The following is an 18,655-nucleotide window of genomic DNA, read 5'->3' on the forward strand; positions in this document are numbered from 1 at the left end:
CAGTCTGTTTTATGTCTCTTGCTAGTTTACTCTCATATTCTATTTTCCCTTTCTTCATCAATTTCCTGGTCCTCTTTTGCTGAATTCTAAAATCCTCCCAATCCTCAGGCTTACTACTATTTTTGGCAACATTATAAGCATCTTCCTTTGATCTAATACTATCTTTAACTTCTCTTGTTAGCCACGGTTGGACCACTTTTCCTGTGGGGTTTTTGTGCCTTAAAGGAATGTATATTTGTTGTAAATTATGTCTTAATTCTTCAAATGCTAACCATTGCTTGTCTACTGTCATACCTTTTAATGTAGTTTCCCAATCTACCTTAGCCAACTCGCCTCTCATACCTACATATTTTGCTTTGTTTAGATTTAAGACCCTAGTTTCAGATTTAACTAAATCACTTTCAAACTCATTATAAAATTCTATCATATTATGGTCACTCTTCCCTAAAGGCCCCTTTACTACAAGGTTATTAATTAACCATTTCTCATTGCACAATACTAGATTAAAAATAGCCTGTTCCCTAGTTGGGTCCTCAACATACTGACCTCGTAAACTATCTTGCATACATTCCATGAATTTGTCCTCCACACTATTACTGCAAATTTGGTTTGCCCAGTCTATATGCAAATTATAGTCCCCCATGATTACTGTATTAGCCTTGTTACATGCGCCTCCAATTTCCTGATTTATACTCTGCCCTACATTACAACTACTGTTTGGGGGCCTATAAACAACTCCCATCAATGTTTTCTGCCCCTTGTTGTTTCTTAGCTCCACCCAAACTGATTCTACTTCTTGATTTTCGGAGCCAAGATCCTTTCTCTCTACTGTCTTTATCCCATCCTTTATTATCAGGGCTACCCCTCCTCCTTTTCCATTTTGCCTATCTGTTCTAAAAGTTAAAGTATCCTGGAATATTTAGTTCCCAACCTTTGGTCACTTTGCAACCACGTCTCAGTTATGGCTATTGGATCAAACCTGTTGATTTCTATCTGCGCTATTAATTCATCTATTTTGTTGCGAATGCTTCGCGCATTCAGGTATAGTGCCTTTAGCTCTGACTTATTTCTATTTTTCCCTGATGTCACCTTAGTCACTGGTGCCTTATTACCTTTGTTACTCTCTCTGTCCCTTCCTGACCCACTCTGCTTATTTTTACCCAAAACTCTACTCTGCTCTAGAGCTTTGACATTTCTCTCGCTGCTTTTAAATTTACTCTTTCCTGAATCCTCCCACCACCCCTTCATTAGTTTAAAGCCCTGTCTACTGCCCAAGTTATTCGGTTTGCCGGGACACTGGTCCCAGCCCAGTTTAAGTGGAGGCCGTCCCAACGGAACAGCTCCCTCTTTCCCCAGTACTGGTGCCAGTGCCCTGTGAACTGAAACCCTTTCCTCCCACACCACTCTTTGAGCCACGCATTTAAACCTCTAATCTGTTTGTCCCTATGCCAATATGCACATGGCTCAGGTAACAATCCAGAGATTATTACCTTTGAGGTTCTGCTTTTTAATTTTGATCCTAGCTCCTCAAACTCCCTCAGCAGAACCTCATTCCTAGTTCTACCTATGTCGTTGGTTCCTACGTGGACCACGACAACTGGATCCTCCCCCTCCCACTCCAAGTTCTTCGCCAGCCATGAGGAAATGTCTTTAACCCTGGCACCGGGCAGGCAACACTACCTTCGGAACTCCCGGTCGCAGTTGCAGAGAATAGTATCTATCCCCCTGACTATACTGTCCCCTACCACAACTACATTCCCTTTCACTCCCCCCACTTGAATGGCCTCCTGCCCCATGGTGCCATGGTCAGCTTGCTCATCCATCCTGCAGGCTTTTTCCTCATCCACACAGGCAACAAGAACCTCATACCTGTTGGACAAGGGAAAAGGCTAAAGCTCCTCCAGCAATGCTCCTTGGGTCCCCTTACCTGCCTGAGTTGCAGTCACACCCTCCTGTCCCTGTCCACTAAACAGACCTGTACCACTACCTAACCTAAGGGGTGTGACTGCCTCCTGGATCAAAGTGTCCAGGTAACTCTCCCCCTCCCTGATGCCCCGCAATGTCTGCACCTCAGACTCCAGCTCAAAAACTCTGAGCTGAAGTTCCTCAAGGTGCAGGCACTTACTGCAAACGTGTTTGTCCAGGATCACAATGCTCTCAACAAACTCCCACATGCTGCAGTTGCGGCACACCACCTGCACTGCCATCCCTATATGATCTTGTTTTATTTAATTAAATTTATAATTAGGTAACTTAGTTTACAGTGTAGTTTCTTGACTACTTACTTGATCTAGCTTAAGTTAAGGGCACTGAAATTAAATATCTATCTGTAACACAAAGCACTACAAGTAGTATAGGCAAAAAGCAGCAACTCCTTACCCCATTTCTCCGAATTCCCACTCTTTCCAAATTCCCTAAAACACTCTATTCAAGTCCACTCCCTTTAATCCCACTCTGTGCAGACCACAGTTGTTGCTGTTTCTTACATTGTTAGCTGCTTTTTTGAAGGACAATTATTAGAAGGAGTCAAAGTAACCCAACAAAATGCATTTTTGGTTGCATATTTTGATGCTTCTTGCCCAAACAGCATCCTATTTATATTTTCCCATTCCTTATGAACACAATGGGTTTACACATCAAACACTAGTCATGTACTTGTACAGGTTGTTTAGGTATTAGCCGGAACAGTCCTGTAACAATAATGTAGTTATTGCATTAGCAAGACTATAATCATCCATAAGTTCCTTGCACGCTTCAGGATTTCTGACCTTGTTGTCACAGAAAGGATTTTGGCATGATTTATATTAAAAATGTTAACTTTAAGTTAAAACTCAGCTCTCAGAGAATTAAAGTTACCACAGCAGCAAGAGGATGGGTGGCGGAGAGGGGAAGAGGAGATTATGTATCAAAGCTAGAAGGACCAGTTTGTGGAATATTGATAGTCAAACACTTCACAGGCGAACAGAATCCCCTGTTTAAGAGAGCGCACCAGCTAGGCCTACAGACAGCTGGTCAGATCAGTGATAAGGCTAACAGGAAAAAGTTAAGTGAGTCCACTAATAGAAATAGTGTGGCTTATTTTTCTTGTTCATGAGGAAGGAACAAAAAGCAAAATACTGCAGATGCTAAAAATCTGAACTAAAAACAGAAAATGCTGGAAACACTCAGCAGGTCATGCAGCATCGGTAGAGAGAGGAAGGTAGGGTTAACGTTTCAGGTCGCTGAAAGTTAGCTGAATTAAGGTGTAACTTGATTATAACTGTTAGTCTGCGTTTTTACCTGTAAAATAAAGCAGCTTAACAAATTATATTTGGCCTCCGTTCACCAAGTTTAGTACATCTACCAAAAATCGTGGAAGCACTGTGACGTGGTCTTGTGTAAAAAACACAATATGCAGGTCAAATCACAAGGGGAGTACTATTGTTACAGTCCTGCAGGTCAAATCACAAGGGGAGTACTATTGTTACAGTCCTGAGCTACACTGTCATGCAATTGGATATTGAGTGATAAACACCACGTCAAATTTATGCAATTTGTCCTCATAACTTAACCCTTTAAGCCCCAGTATCATTCTGGTGAATCTGAGCTGTACCCCTCCACAGCCTGTGGTGCGGTACCCAGAACTGAATGCAATAATCCAGATGGCGTCTAACCAAGGCTCTGTACAACTGAAGCATCAGTTCCACCTCTTTGTATTCAAGCCGCCTTGAGATAAAGGCCAACATTCCATTAGCCTTTTTGATTCTGTTTGTACCTGTGCACTAGATTTTCATGATCTATGTACCTGGACACCCAAATCCCTGTGCTCCTTCATAGCTCCTAGTCTCTGGTCATGAAAAAATATTCCGATTTGTCATTCTTAGATCCAAAGTGGATGGCCTCCCGCTTCCCCACATTGAACTCCATCTGCCACAGTTTTGCCCACTCACTTAATCTGTCCAAGTTCCTTTGTAACTTCCTGCTCCCATATACACAACTTATTGTGCCTCTTAATTTAGTATTATCTGAAATCTTGGAGATACAACTTTCTATTCCTTCATCCAAGTCATTGATAGGTATGGTAAAAAGCTGAGGCCCCAGTACCGATCACTGGGTAACACCGCTTATCACAACATTAATGTGATATATATGGCAACTGTCCACCCCTTCCACAGCACCAATTCAACCCTAATCAAAGCTGCATGACATCCTCTCTAACTGTGACCATGGAACATTATCCTTCTTTGTCCTGTCTGCAACCTTTGTCATATTCAAAGCTACCATCCTCCTCCAACTTATCCTCCATTGTCCAGTTCAGTGGGACTGCCCTCATTTGGTTCCACTCTTCCCTATCTTATCGTACCCAGAGCATTTCCAACAATGGATTCTCTTCCCACACCCACAGTTACCTCTGGAGCCCTCCCTCCACCCCATTTAGGATTTATCCCTGCCACCAACCCCCTCCCCACTTCTTTCTAATCTATCTGCTGCCCCTGGGCGACATCATCGGCAGACATGGGTTCAGCTTCCACACTAATGACATGCAGCTCTACCTGTCCACTCCCTCTGTATTGTCAGGCTGCTTGACCAATGTGTAGTCTTTGATAAGCTACAATTTCATCCAGTTACACATCAGGACAATTGAGGCCATCCTCTTTAGCCCCCAGCACAAACTCTTTACCCTTGCCATTATTCCACACTCAGCTCCGACAACTGTCTCAGGCTGAACCACTCTGTTCACAACCTAAGCATGCTATTTGAGTTTCCAAACCCATGTCCTCTCTATCACAAAGACTACCTACTTCCATCTCCATAACAGCACCAACCTCCATCCCTGCCCAAGCCCAAGCTGCTGAAACCCTCATCCATTCCTTTGTCACCTCCTGATTCAATTATTCCAATGCTCTCCTGGCCAGCTTCCCATCCTCGATAAACTACAGCTCAACCAAAACTCTGCTGCCTGGATCCTATCCCGCACCAAGGTCTTCACTGACCTACACTGGCTCCTAGCCCTCCAACGCTTCTCTATCCTGCCAATCTACTCAAGCCCTGCAACCCTCCCTCCTCCCCCCACCCCGAACACTCCGTTCCTCTAACTCTGGCATCTTGTGCATTTGCGCCATAATTGTTGGCCATGCCTTCAGCTGCCTAGGCCCCATGCTCTGGAATTGGGGACATAGGAACAAGAGTAGGCCATTTAGCCCCTCGAGCCTATTCATCACGGCTGATCTGTACCTCAAGTCCATCCACCTACCTTGGGTCCATATCCTTTTACACCATCCTTTAATTTCCTCCCGAACCACTCTACCTCTCCCTCCTCCTTTAAGGCCTTTGGTCGCCCCTCCTAATATATCCCTCTTTGGATCAAAGGATTTTTTTTGATTCGGCCTCTGTGAAGCTCCTTGGGACGTTTTCAATGTTAAAGGTGCTATATAAATAAATACACGTAGTTGTTATATACTGTTCTGCTGGCTTATCAGCTTTGCTGAGCTGCTGTGTTGGATCTTGCACAGAAGTCTACAAGCACCTGGACTGAACTCCATTTATTCACTGGCTTCTGGGCTTTACAGTGACCACTTTGCCGCCATTTCCTGCAGAGTGTATTCTCGACTGTGCTTCTACGGACTCCTCTACAAGGTTAGCTCCAATCCTTCTGATGGATCTCCACCCTGCCACTATCTGCTCACATCACATGGCCACTGACTCCACTCTACCTTCAGAACCTTTCTATCACAGAAACTTAACTGGACCAGCCACATAAATACTGTGGCTAGAAGAGCAGGTCCGAGGCTGGGTATTCTGCGGCGAGTGACTCACCTCCTGACTCCCCAAAGCCTTTCCACCATCTAAACAGCACTAATCAGGAGTGTGATGAAATACTCTCCACTTGCCTGGATGAGTGCAGCTTCAACAACACTCAAGAAGCTCATCATCATCCAGAACAAAGCAGCCTGCTTGATTGGCACCCCATCCACCACCTTAAATATTCACTCCCTCCACCACTGGCGCACAGTGTCTGCAATCTGTACCATCTACAAGATGCACTGCAGCAATTAACCAAAATTTCTTCGACAGCACCTTCCAAGCCCGCAGCCTCTGCCACCTAGAAGGACAAGTGCAGCAGGCGCATGGGAACACCACCACCTTCAAGATCCCCTCCGAGTCACACACCATCCTGACTTGGACATATATCACTGTTCCTTCATCGTCGCTGAGTCAAAGTCCTGGAACTCCCTCCCTAACAGTACTGTGGGAGTACCTTCACCACACGGACTGCAGCGGTTGGCTCACCACCACCTTCTCGAGCACAATTAGGGATAGGCAACAAATGCTGGCCTTGCCAATGACGCCCACGTCTCATGAATGAATAAAAAAATTATACACTCAGAATAGTATAGCAGAGAGACCACTCAGCCCATTGAGTCTGTGCCGGCTCTTTCGAAGAGCAATCCACAGTTAGTCCCACTCCCCGGCTCTTTCCCCATATCCCTGCAATCTTTTTCTTTCAAGTATTTATCCAATTCCCTTTTGAGAGCTACTACTGATTCTGTTTCCACTAACCTATCAAGCGGTGCATTTCAAATCCTAACCACTCATTGCGTAAAAAGGTTTTTCCTCGGGACGGGACTTGGTGTGAGTTAGGACACGGGCAGCAGAATTTTGGACGAGTTCAAGTTTATGGAGGGTGGAAAATAGCAGGCCGGTCAGGAGAGCATTGGAATAATCAAGTCCAGAGATAACAAAGGCATGGATGAGGGTTTTAGCAGCAGATGAGCTGAGGCATGGGCAAAGTTGGGCGATGTTATGGAGGTGGAAGTAGGCGGTCTTGGTAATGGAGTGGATATGTGGTTGGAAACTAATCTTGGGGTCAAATACGACACCAAGATTGCGAACAGTCTGTTTCAGCCTGACAGTTGCCATGGAGAGGGATGGAGTCGGTGACTAGGGAACGGAGTTTGTGGCAGGGACCGAAGACAATGACTTTGGTCTTCCCATATTTAGTTGGAGGAGATTTCTGCTCATCCAGTACTGGATGTTGGACAAGCAGCGTGACAAATCAGAGGCCGTCATTGGGGTGGGGAGGAGAGAGGTGGTGAGGTAGAGCTGGGTGTCATCAGCGTATATGTTGAACCTGGTCTTTGTGTTTTCGGATGATGTCGCTGAGGGGCAGCATGTAGATGAGAAATAGGAGGGGGCCAAGAATAGATCCTTGGGGGAATCCAGAGGTAACACTCCGGGAGCAGGAAGAGAAGCCATTGCAGGTGATTCTCTGGCTATGATTGGATAGATAAGAATGTAACGTGAGGACAGTCCCACCCAGTTTATTAAAAATAAACATTCATTCACGGGATGTGGACGTCGCTGGCAAGGCCGGCATCCCTAATTGCCCTTGAGAAGATGGTGGTGAGCCACCACCTTCAACCACTGCAGTCCTTGTGGTGAAGGTACTTCCACAGTGCTGACTTTGTCGTAGCAGTTTGTTACAACTAAGTGGCTTGCTAGGCCCTTTCAGAGGGCAGTTAAGAGCCAACCACAATGCTGTGGGTCTGGAGTCACATATAGGCCAGACTGGCTAAGGCTGGCAGGTTTCCTTCCCTAAAGGACATTAGTGAACCAGTTGGATTTTTACGACAATCATGGTCACCATTACTGATACTAGCTTTTTTAAATTCCAGATTTATTTAATTAATTGAATTTAAATTTCCGTGGTGGGATTTGAACTCATGTCTCCAGATCATTAGTCCAGGCCTCTGGATTACTTGTCCAGTAACATAACCATTATGCTACCGTGCCATTGGTGCTGGCCAATTAAACAATTAACGGGAGGAGGAGGCTCCATGAACATCCCCATCCTCAATGATGGCGGAGCCCAGCACGTGAGTAAAAAAGATAAGGCTGAAGCGTTGACAACCAGCTTCAGGCAGAAGTGCCGAGTGGATGATCCATCTCAGCCTCCTCCTGAGGTCCCCACCATCACAGAAGCCAGTCTTCAGCCAATTCGATTCACCCCACATGATATCAGGAAACGGCTGAGCACACTGGATACAGAAAAGGCTGTGGGCCCCGACAACATCCCGGCTGTAGTGACGAAGACTTGTGCTCCAGAACTAGTCGCCCCTTTAGCCAAGCAGTTCCAGTACAGCTACAACACTGGCATCTACCTGACAATGTGGAAAATTGCCATGGTATGTCCGGAGAGGCTTATAATGTTGCCAAAACGAGTAGTAAGCCTGAGGATTGGGAGGATTTTAGAATTCAGCAATGGAGGACCAAGAAATTGATAAAGAAAGGGAAAACAGAATACGAGAATAAACTAGCGAGAGACATAAAAACTATTGGTACGTAAAAAGGAAAAGATTAGCGTAAGTAAATGTGGGTCCCTTACAGGCTGAGACAGCAGAAATTATAATGGGGAATAAAGAAATGGCAGAGAAATTAAACAAATACTTTGGCCGCAATTTTGCCGGCGCTCAGAGGATGGGTTTGGAGGCGGGTCAGAGGTTAAAGTCGTTTTGATTGACGGTGGGTTCCACACCCGCCATCAACCCATCTCCACACAACCTTCCCAAGTGTCGGGTCCCCGATTTGCGAATGGACCCGACACCTAGTGGCGGGAAACAGATTAAAGGCAATTAACTGCCTATTAACAGGTACGTGTATGCAGTTTTCAGGGTCTTTTTCAATTTTCCAGCTTCTGGGTCGGGTTTTACGACGTCTGGACAACACGCCAGGTAAGTGTGGAGTGTTGCGAGTCTGGTCTGATTTTTGTGAAAAGATGACAGCAGCAGTAGTGTCAAGGATGTCATGTTGCACATGGTGAGTTTCAGAGCAAAGAAAATGTTGGTTACTGCATTTTTAATACATATATAGATTTCTTTAGCTTACAAGTTTTTAAATCCAACTGTATGTCCAGTGCCACCTCATTGGGAGAATCTCTCTCACCAGTCACAGATCGCTTCTGTCATCTCACCTGCAGCTGCCATCTATTCCAGCAACATCGGAGCCAATGAAACAATCAAACGTTGGTCCTCCAAATCCTTCCACAGTCATCCCCAACACCAATATCACCAACCCCATCACCAATCTTCGCCGCCATCACCTGATGCTGCACTGGACACAGGACATCAGCCCCTGACAAAATTGCTGGCCAGGAGGCCAGCAATGGCATCACCATGGCCAGACTTTCTTCACTTGATGCTGTAAACCCTGGCTGCCACATGATGCGCCAGGTTGACAGCATCCCACACCAACACCGTGAAACATCCCTTTAATGTCCAAGCCATTTCATGCACACACATCATTATATCGGAGCGGGGCGGGGGGGAAGAGTCATGACTGAACAACCACTGGAACTCAGTAAGACACTTCTTAATGTGCGCTCAGATCTGTCCAATAAGAGGCATTTTTGAAAAAGAGATTCCACTGTATGACAACACATTACCTGGAACTTCACATGGACATTGGCTAAACCTCTCAAGTGCCCACCCTTGTGTGTTGTTATTTGGTATGCTTGCAGTAGGATGAGGGCGAGTGTGAGGGGTGGCTAGTGAGATGGGGAAGTGATAAAGTAGACAGAGGGGGTTGGGGGGAGGTTCAAGGTAAGTTGGTGTCCTGGGGAGGTCTCTTCCGCCCTTGGAAGGGAAGAGAACCTCCCTGCGTACTGTGACTTCCTCCGTAAGCATATGGAGAGAGTCATTGGAGAGCTTGGATGCAAGAGTTCACCTTTGTGCAGTGATCGTCAGTTTTTGCAGCACCTCAATGCTGTCAAACACTGAAAAATCAACTGTCAAAATAAAATTGTGCATGGGCCCTTTAAGGAAACCAACAGATGACACGTCATCAAATGATGTCATTAGACCCACTTCCTGTTAATAGGGCAGGCTTAACAAGGCCAATCGAGGCAAAATCACGTCTGCAGAGCAGAGGCAGCTGGAGGCGGGACCAGAACCCGGAAACCAGCTGACCCGCACCCATTCCAACACCAATGAGAAAATCGCGGCCTTTGTGTCTGTCTTCATGGAAGAAAACGCAAAAATCCTCCCGGAAATAGTGGAGAACCAAGGATCTCGTGAGAATGAGGAACTGAAAGAAATTAGTATTGGTAAAAAAATAATACTGGAGAAATTAATGGGACTGAAAGTCGATAAATCCCCTGGACCTGATGGCTTACATCCTAGGGTTTAAGAAGTGGCTATAGAGATAGTGGATGCATTGGTTGTTATCTTCCAAAATTCCATAGATTCCAGAATTGGAAGGTAGCAAATGTAACCCCACTATTTAAGAAAGGAGAAAACAGAGAACTACAGACCAGTTAGCCTGACATCAGTAGTAGGGAAAATGCTAGAACCTATTATTAAGGACGTGGTAACAGGGCACTTAGAAAATAATAATAGGATTGGGCAGTCAACCTGGATTTATGAAAGGGAAATCCGGTTTGATGAATAGTTTTTTGAGCTTGTAACTAGCAGAATAGATGAGGGGGAACCAATGGATGTAGTGTATTTGGATTTTCAGAAGGCATTCGATAAGGTGTCACACAAGAGGTTATTAAGCAAAATTAGGGCTCATAGGATTGGGGGTAATATACTAGCATGGATTGAGGATTGGTTAACGGACAGAAAGCAGAGTGTAGGAATAAACGGGTCATTTTCGGGTTGGCAGGCTGTAACTAGTGGGGTCCCGCAAGGATCAGTGCTTGGGCCTCAGCTATTCACAATCTATATCAATGATTTGGATGAGGGGACCAAATGTAATATAGCCAAGTTTGCTGCTGATACAAAGCTGGGTGGGAGTGCAAGTTGTGAGGAGGATGCAAAGAGACTTCAAGGGGATATAGACAGGCTAAGTGAGTGAGCAAGAACATAGCAAATGGAATATAATGTGGAGAAATGTGAAGTTAACCACTTTGGAAGGAAAAATAGAAAATCAGAGTATTTTTTAAATGGTGAGAGATTGGGAAATGTTGGTGTTCGGAGGGGCCTGGGTGTCCATGTACACGAATCACTGAAAGTTAACATGCAGGTACAGCAAACAATTAGGAAAGCAAATGGTATGTATGTTGGCCTTTATTACAAGAGGATTTGAGTATAAGAGTAAAGACGTCTTACTGCAATTATACAGGGCCCTGGTGAGACCACACCTGGAGTATTGTGTACAGTTTTGGTCTCCTTACCCAAGGAAGGATATACAGGAAACTTTGGTTTATCCGGAGGTTGTATGTCCGGAAACCTCGATCTAACGGCAGAAATCAGCAGACGTTTTGTTAGGTATTTTTTCTTTTTTTTTCTTCTCCTAGCATTTTTTTAAACAGTCAGTCTCTGGAAAGCCTCTGAAGCTGTTGCTAAGCTACAGAGACGCTTCCAAGGTACGGGCCGACTGTTTATAAGCTGTTGCTAAGCAACAGTGTTTGTTGTCAGATACGGAGATGAAAACCTCCGTATCCTTCAACATTAGCGCTGGTCTGTCCGGAAGTTTTCATAGATCGGCATCACGCCGGTCCCGTCGGTGCCGGATATCGTGAAGTTTCCTGTACTTGCCATAGAGGGAGTGCAACGAAGGTTCACCAGACTGATTCCTGGGATGGGGGGATTGTCCTATGAGGAGAGATTGAGTAGACTAGGCCTATATTCTCCAGAGTTTAGAAGAATGAGAGGTGATCTCATTGAAACATACAAAATTCTTACAGGGCTTGACAGGGTAGATGCAGGGAGGATGTTTCCCCTGGCTGGGGAGTCTAGAACCAGGGATCACAGTCTCCGAATAAGGGGTCGGCCATTTAGGACTGAAATGAGAACATTTTCTTCACTCAGAGGGTGGTGAATCTTTGGAATTCTCTACCCCAGAGGGCTGTGGAGGCTTAGTCGTTGAGTATATTCAAGACAGACATTGATAGATTTATCTTCTTCTCCTTCTTAGGCAGTCCCTCGGAACCGAGGATGACTTGCTTCCACATTAAAAATGAGTTTGCAGGTGACTGAGGAGTCCAATGCGGGACCTACAGTCTCTGTCACAGGTGGGGCAGACGGTGGTTGAAGGGGCGGGTGGGTGGGGTGCTTGGGTTGATGTGCGCTCCTTGCGCTTGGCTTCCGCTTGCTCCCGGCGAAGAGACTCGAGGTGTTCGGCGCCTTCCCGGATACTTCTCCTCCACTTTGTGCGGTCTTGGGCCAGGGATTCCCAGGTGTCGGTGGGGATGTAGCACTTTTTCAAGGAGGCTTTGAGGGTGTCCTTGAAGCGTTTCCTCTGCCCACCTGGGGCTCTCTTGCCGTGCCGGAGCTCCGAGTAGAGCGCTTGTTTTGGGAGTCTCGTATCGGGCATGCGGACAATGTGACCTGTCCATCGGAGCTGATTGAGCGTGGTCAGAGCTTCGATGCTGGGGATGTTGGCCTGAGCAAAAACACTGACGTTGGTGCGCCTATCCTGCCAATGGATTTGCAGGATCTTGCGGAGGCAGCGTTGGTGGTACCTCTCCAGTGCTTTGAGGTGCCTGCTGTACATGGTCCATGTCTCGGAGGCATACAGCAGGGCAGGTATCACTGCTGCCCTGTAGACCATAAGCTTAGTGCTGGGTTTGAGGTCCTGGTCTTCAAACACTCTCTTCCTCAGGCGACCGAAGGCTGCACTGGCACACTGAAGGCGGTGTTGGACTTCGTCGTCGATGTCTGCCCTTGTTGACAGTAGGCTCCCGAGGTATGGAAAGTGGTCCACGATGAAAGTGGTTCAAGACAGAGATTGATAGATTTATAGATATTAAGTGAATCAAGGGATATGGGGATAGTTCAGGAAAGTGGAGTTGAAGATCAGCCATGATCTTATTGAATGGCGGAGCAGGCTCGAGGGGCCGAACGGCTTACTCCTGCTCCTACTTCTTATGTTCTTATGTCCAGAAAAAGCAGGACAAATCCAATCCAACCAGGTCCCGCCCCATCAGCCTACCCTCAATCATCAGCAAAGTGATGGATGGTGTCGTCGACAGTGCTATTAAGTGGCACTTACTTACCAATAACCTGCTCACCAATGCTCAGTTTGGGTTCCACCAGGACCACTCTGCTCCAGACTTCATTACAGCCTTGGTCCAAACATGGATAAAAGAGCTGAATTCTAGAAGTGAGGCAAGAGTGAGTGCCCTTGACATCAAGGCAGCATTTGACAGAGTGTGGCATCAAGGAGCCCTAGTAAAATTGAAGTCAATGGGGATCAGGGGCAAAACGCTCTACTGGTTGGAGTTATACCTAGCACAAAGGAAGATGGTTGTGGTTGTTGAAGGTCAATCATCTCAGCCCCAGGACATCACTGCAGGAGTTCCTCGGCCCAACCATCTTCGGATACTTCATCAATGACCTTCTCTCCATCATAAGGTCAAAAGTGGGGATGTTCGCTGATGATTGCACAGAGTTCAGTTCCATTCGCAACTCCTCAGATAATGAAGCAGTCTGTGCCTGCATGCAGCAAGACCTGGACAACATCCAGGTTTGAGCTAATAAGTGGCAAGTCATATTCCACGTGACACAAGTGCCAGGCAATAACCATCTCCAACAAGAGAGAGTCCAGCCACCTCCCCTTGACATTCAACAGGATTACCATCGCCGAATTCCCCATCAACATCCTGGGGGGGGGGGGTCACCATTGACCAGAACTTAACTGGACCAGCCACATAAATACTGTGGCTACAAGAGCAGGTCAGAGGCTGGGTATTCTGCAGCGAGTGTCTCACCTCCTGACCCCCCCAAAGCCTTTCCATCATCTACAAGGCACAAGTCAGGAGTGTGATGGAAATACGCTCCATTTGGCTGGATGCGAGCAGTTCCAATAACACTCAAGAAGCTCGACACCATCCAAGACAAAGCAGCCTGCTTGATTGGCACATCATCCACCACTTTAAACATTCACTCCCTCCATCACCAGTGCACTGTGGCTGCAGTGTGTACCATCTACAAGAGGCACTGCAGCAACTTGCCAAGGCTTCTTCGGCAGCACCTCCCAAACCCGTGACCTCTACCACCTTCGACTGCCCTCACCTGGTTCCATTCCTATCTATCCAGTTGTAGCTAGAGAATCACATGCACTGACTTCTCCTCCCACACCATTAGCTCTGGAGTCCGCCAAAGATCTATCCTTTGCTCCTCCTATTTCTCATCTACATGCTGTCACTTGGTGATATCATCCGAACACACAATGTCAGGTCCCACATGTACGCTGCTGACACCCAGCTCTACCTCACCACCACCTCTCAACTCCTCCACTGCCTCTTGATTTGTCATGCTGCTTGTCCAACATCCAGTATTAGATGAGCAGAAATTCCTTCCATTAAGAACAAAGAAATAGGAGCAGTAGGCCATATGGCCCCTCGAGTCTGCTCCGCCATTCAATAAGATCATGGCTGATCTTCTACCTCAAAACCACTTCCTCGCCCTATCCCCCATATTAAATATTGGAAGACCGATGCCATTGTCTACAGTCCCCACCGACAAGCTCCATTCCCTAGCCACCAACTCCATCCCTCAACCTGGCCACTGTCTGAGGCCACACCAGACTGTTCAATGTCATCCTATTTGACCCTGAGCTCAGCACATGACTCCATATCCTCTCCATCATCGAAGACCGCCTACTTCCACCTCCGTAACATTATCCATCCTGCCCCAACCTCAGCTCACCTGCTGCTGAAACACCTCTAGACTAGACGATTTCAACTCACTCCTGACCAGCACTCCCACCTTCCACCCCTCCGTAAACTTCAGCTCATCCAAAACTCTGCTGCTCGTGTCCTAACTATGATTAGTCAACAACTCCATCTGTCATTGTATCAGGATGGTAGAACGGTGAAGTCGATGGGTCCGTGGTCTTTTTTTTGTCTAGCAATTCCTATGTTCCTAATGAAAAAAAGCAATTCAGTCCATCTTAATTGACCTTTAATTTTGCATCCGGAACTAGAGACCATTCCAATGCAGTATCCTAGTCATACCTGATTCGGGATCCTGCCCATTTCGTTTTGGACTGCCACCCAGTTTGCATTCACTGTACTAAGTAACACAGGAATTTATAGAATCTTAAAGACCAATGCAGCCCCATCTGGCCAGTTCCAGAGTTCAAGTTGACATCTAACACATGGAATAAACTATTTGAAGTGCACTTAGATCATCATATCCCCTTGTTCTCTTCCTGTTATTCTACATTTTTCTCCTCAGTTAATGAAGTAACGGAAAGGATTGAGGACGGTAGTGCAGTTGATGGTGTATATAAGACTTTCATGAAGGCATTTGATAAAGTGCCACATAACAGACTTATGAGCACAAGTGAAAACCATGGGATTAAAGGGGCAGTGGCAGCGTGGATATGAAAATTAGTTAAAAGACAGAAATCAGAGAGTAGTAATAAAGGGTTATTTATCAGAGGAAGGAAGTATACAGTGATGCCCCTAGGGTCAGTATTGGAACAACTGCTCTTTCTGATATATATTGGCCCAGAAATTCAGGTCCCAACGCGTGAGTACGCACGGGGTACTCAGCGTGGACCCGATGGAAGTGCCGGTTCCTTGCATGCACTACGCATGCGCGGGAAACCAGCACTTCCGATCCTCTGAACGAAGGGGTTCAGAGGTCGAACGCGTGCGCGCGGGAGTCTGCACGTGTGCTTTGAACTTATGTTTTTTTTTAAACAGGTTTTTCCGTGAGGGTAATTCTTTAGATTTTAGAAATGTAAAAACCAGGCGTAAGGACTGCATTTAAAAGGTAAGTAGTCAATTAATTAAATTAAAACATTTTTTCCACAGGTTTGTTATTTTTAAATAACTTTAAAGCAAGGTAAGTTTATTTTTAGCCCCTTTTTTTATAAAATTATTTTTTTCAAAATTTAAATTATTGTTTAAAATAGTTATTTAATGTAATTTATAGTTTATTTAAAAAGTGTGATTTTTTAAAAAATTTATTTGAAGGTTAAGTACTGTTTTGGGCCCTCAGCATTCATACGTTTTGACAGGTCTTTCTGTCAATCTTATGAATGGGCTTTTCCCTCCTCCGATTGGCTGCCCATGGCTCACGTGATCCCAGGGGACGCATCGCACTAACTACGTCCCTGGGACACGACAGCACAGCGCGCCGGCCTCTGGGGCCAGGCCCCGGAGAGGAATTCTACGCAGGCCCAGAGCTCAACTGCCGGCGCGCTAGCTAAGTGTAGGTCGGGGGCTTACACGGCAGGAAGCCCCCGACCCGAATTTCTGGGCCATTAATAACCTGGGCGAGTGTAGGGGAATAATTTCAAAGTCTGCAGATGACACAAAGCTTGGACATGTAGTAAACAGTGAGGAGGATAGTAGAAGGCCACGTGAGGCCATTTGGCCCAGCGTGTCTGTGCCGGCTCTTTGAAAGAGCTGTCCAATTAATCCCATCCCCTGCGCTTTCCCCATAGCCCGGCAAATTTTATCCCCTTCAAGTATATATCCAATTCCCTTTTGAAAGTTACTATAAAATCTGATTCCACCAGGCAGTGCATTCCACATCATAACAACTTGCTGCGTTAAAAAAATACACCTCATCTCTCCTCTGGTTATTTTGCCAATTACCTTAAATCCATGTCCTCTGATTACGACCCAGCTGCCAGAAAAAGAAGTTTCTCCCCATCAAAACCCCTCAATTTTAAACACCTCCATCCAGCTCTTTAGTCTCTCTACATACCTGAAGTCCCGCATTCCTGTTACCATTCTAAAAAATCTCCTCTGCATCCACTCCAAGGCCTAGTGCCCAGAATTGGTCACAATACTCCAGCTGAGGCCTAACCTTGCTTTTGTACTCTATGCCTCGATCTATTTATAAAGCCAAGGATCCTGTATTTTTTAATCAGCCGTCAACTTGTCCTGCCACCTTTAAACATTTATGTACAAAAACTCCAGGTCTCTCTGTTCATGGATCCCATTTTAAATTGTAGTTTATGTTACCTCTCCTCATTCTTCTTTCCGAAATACGTCACTTCACACTTCTCTGAATTAATTCATATGACTGTATAGTCCGATTTTCATGAGGAATGTTTTCCCACGCACAGGATATTGGCAATAAATGCTGGCCTTGCTAGCGACACCCACATCCCATAAGCGAATTTAAAAAATTGGATGTCAGATTGACCTATGGACTGATCTTTCCTTGACTTCCTTTGGGTTTTTTTCCCTGAGTTCCCTACTGATCATCGCACTTCTCCTTAAAATCTACTTGTTGTCTCAGTGCCCTGGAGTGTTCTCACATTCCAACTATCCCCTGTCAACATTGTAATGTCAGACACAGCTTCCCAGAACAACTGTCTGAAAATGAACTTTTCCACTGCACTGCTATCGATAAGGGAACTCCCACACTACGGCATCCAGAACTCCAAATTAGCGGCAATGCAACTGGTCCGATAAGTGAACGCAATCCAACGTGAGCCAACTCCATTGTGTTCCTACAATCTTCTGGCAGCGCCAAACCGCCTCCAACACTGATGTATATAAGTTGCAAGTTGCTAGTATTTCAACGGGTTTTATTATGGATCGGTAACTTGGGTTAGCCATTCTGCCCTCTTCGTTTTTAGCTCCGATTTACGTTTGGGATTAGATCAATTCTTACCTCTTTGACTTTCTCCCGGTGGCTTCTCACGTTCCGATCTGCCGGCTCTGTTCTTGCTTCCAACAGTGGCAGGTAGAGGCTGTTGCTAGCTTCCACCTGGGCTCCATTCCCCTCTGCCCCGCTCTCTGAGCCGCTGATGAGCCTATGCTCGCCTTCCGTCACCTCCTGGCTGATCTGCTCTATCACGGACTCTTCTCCGAATCTGTCCTGCTGTCCTCGCCGAAGGGAACCGATGTACGCCTCTGTTTGCCTGTGCGGGGTGCCCGCGGCGGGCCCCGGCCCGCTCCCTGCAATGTCTGTGCGCTGCGGCTCGTGGGCAGCAAGAAGAAGCGACGGAGGCGCACGGAATCCGGTAGGAAGAAGATGGCCCCCGAAGCACACGGTGACCAAGGCACTGAGCAGGAGCAGGAACAGGAACCGCTGGGAGAGACGAGCACCCCCGAAGCGACTGCCCAGCCCCAGCCAGACCCGCAACACAGCTTTCGGAATCATCAGCACTCACACTGACACACACACACACGGCAATGCCGAGAACGGAGCGGGTGGGTCAACCCCAGCAGGATCTGTCCCCAAAACCCAGCAGGATCTGCCCCCCAAAACCCAGCAGGATCTGCCCCCCCAAAATCCAGCAGGATCTGCCCCCCCCCCAAAATCCAGCAGGATCTGCCCCCCCCAAAACCCAGCAGGATCTGCCCCCCCCAAAACCCAGCAGATCTGCCACCCCAAATCTCAACGGGATCCTCCCTCCAAAAATAAGATCTGCCCCCAAACCAACAGGATCTCCCAAAACCTAACGGGATCTTCCTCAAAAGCGAATAAGATCTGCCCCAAGCCAATGGGATCTTCTTCAAACCCCAAGAGAGTTCGGTCTGTCTTCCGGATTCGTGCCGGGCTCGGTCTGTCCGCCAGTCTCGGGACTCGGACTGTCCCCCGCGATTCGGTGCTGGGCCACGCCTCCCGCCGCGCGCTCGCGGGCGGCCGTATCCTCAGTCCCGCGCTCGGGCGGCTCGCGGGCAGGCGGCCGGTATCCTCAGTCCCGCGCTCGGGCGGGCGGCCGGTATGCTTGGTCCGCTCGGCGCCGTGTTTTTCTC

At 46.8% G+C, this 18,655-nt stretch overlaps 1 protein-coding gene across 1 annotated transcript in view; it reads right to left on the bottom strand.

The window, feature by feature from the left end:
- Nucleotides 1-18,175, bottom strand: part of LOC147103254 (mannosyl-oligosaccharide 1,2-alpha-mannosidase IA-like) — a 216,401-nt gene extending 198,226 nt beyond the window's left edge. Inside the window, 3 exon segments of the mRNA XM_085962703.1 lie at nt 17,565-17,878; nt 17,881-17,935; nt 17,937-18,175. Coding sequence (XP_085818829.1) covers nt 17,565-17,878; nt 17,881-17,935; nt 17,937-18,056 — 489 coding nt within the window. The 5' untranslated portion in view covers nt 18,057-18,175.
- Nucleotides 18,176-18,655: the final 480 nt, after the last annotated feature.

This window comes from Somniosus microcephalus, chromosome 20 (genome assembly GCF_052327205.1).
Source record: "Somniosus microcephalus isolate GS21.2 chromosome 20, FLI_Smic_1.0, whole genome shotgun sequence".
Taxonomy (NCBI): domain Eukaryota; kingdom Metazoa; phylum Chordata; class Chondrichthyes; order Squaliformes; family Somniosidae; genus Somniosus; species Somniosus microcephalus.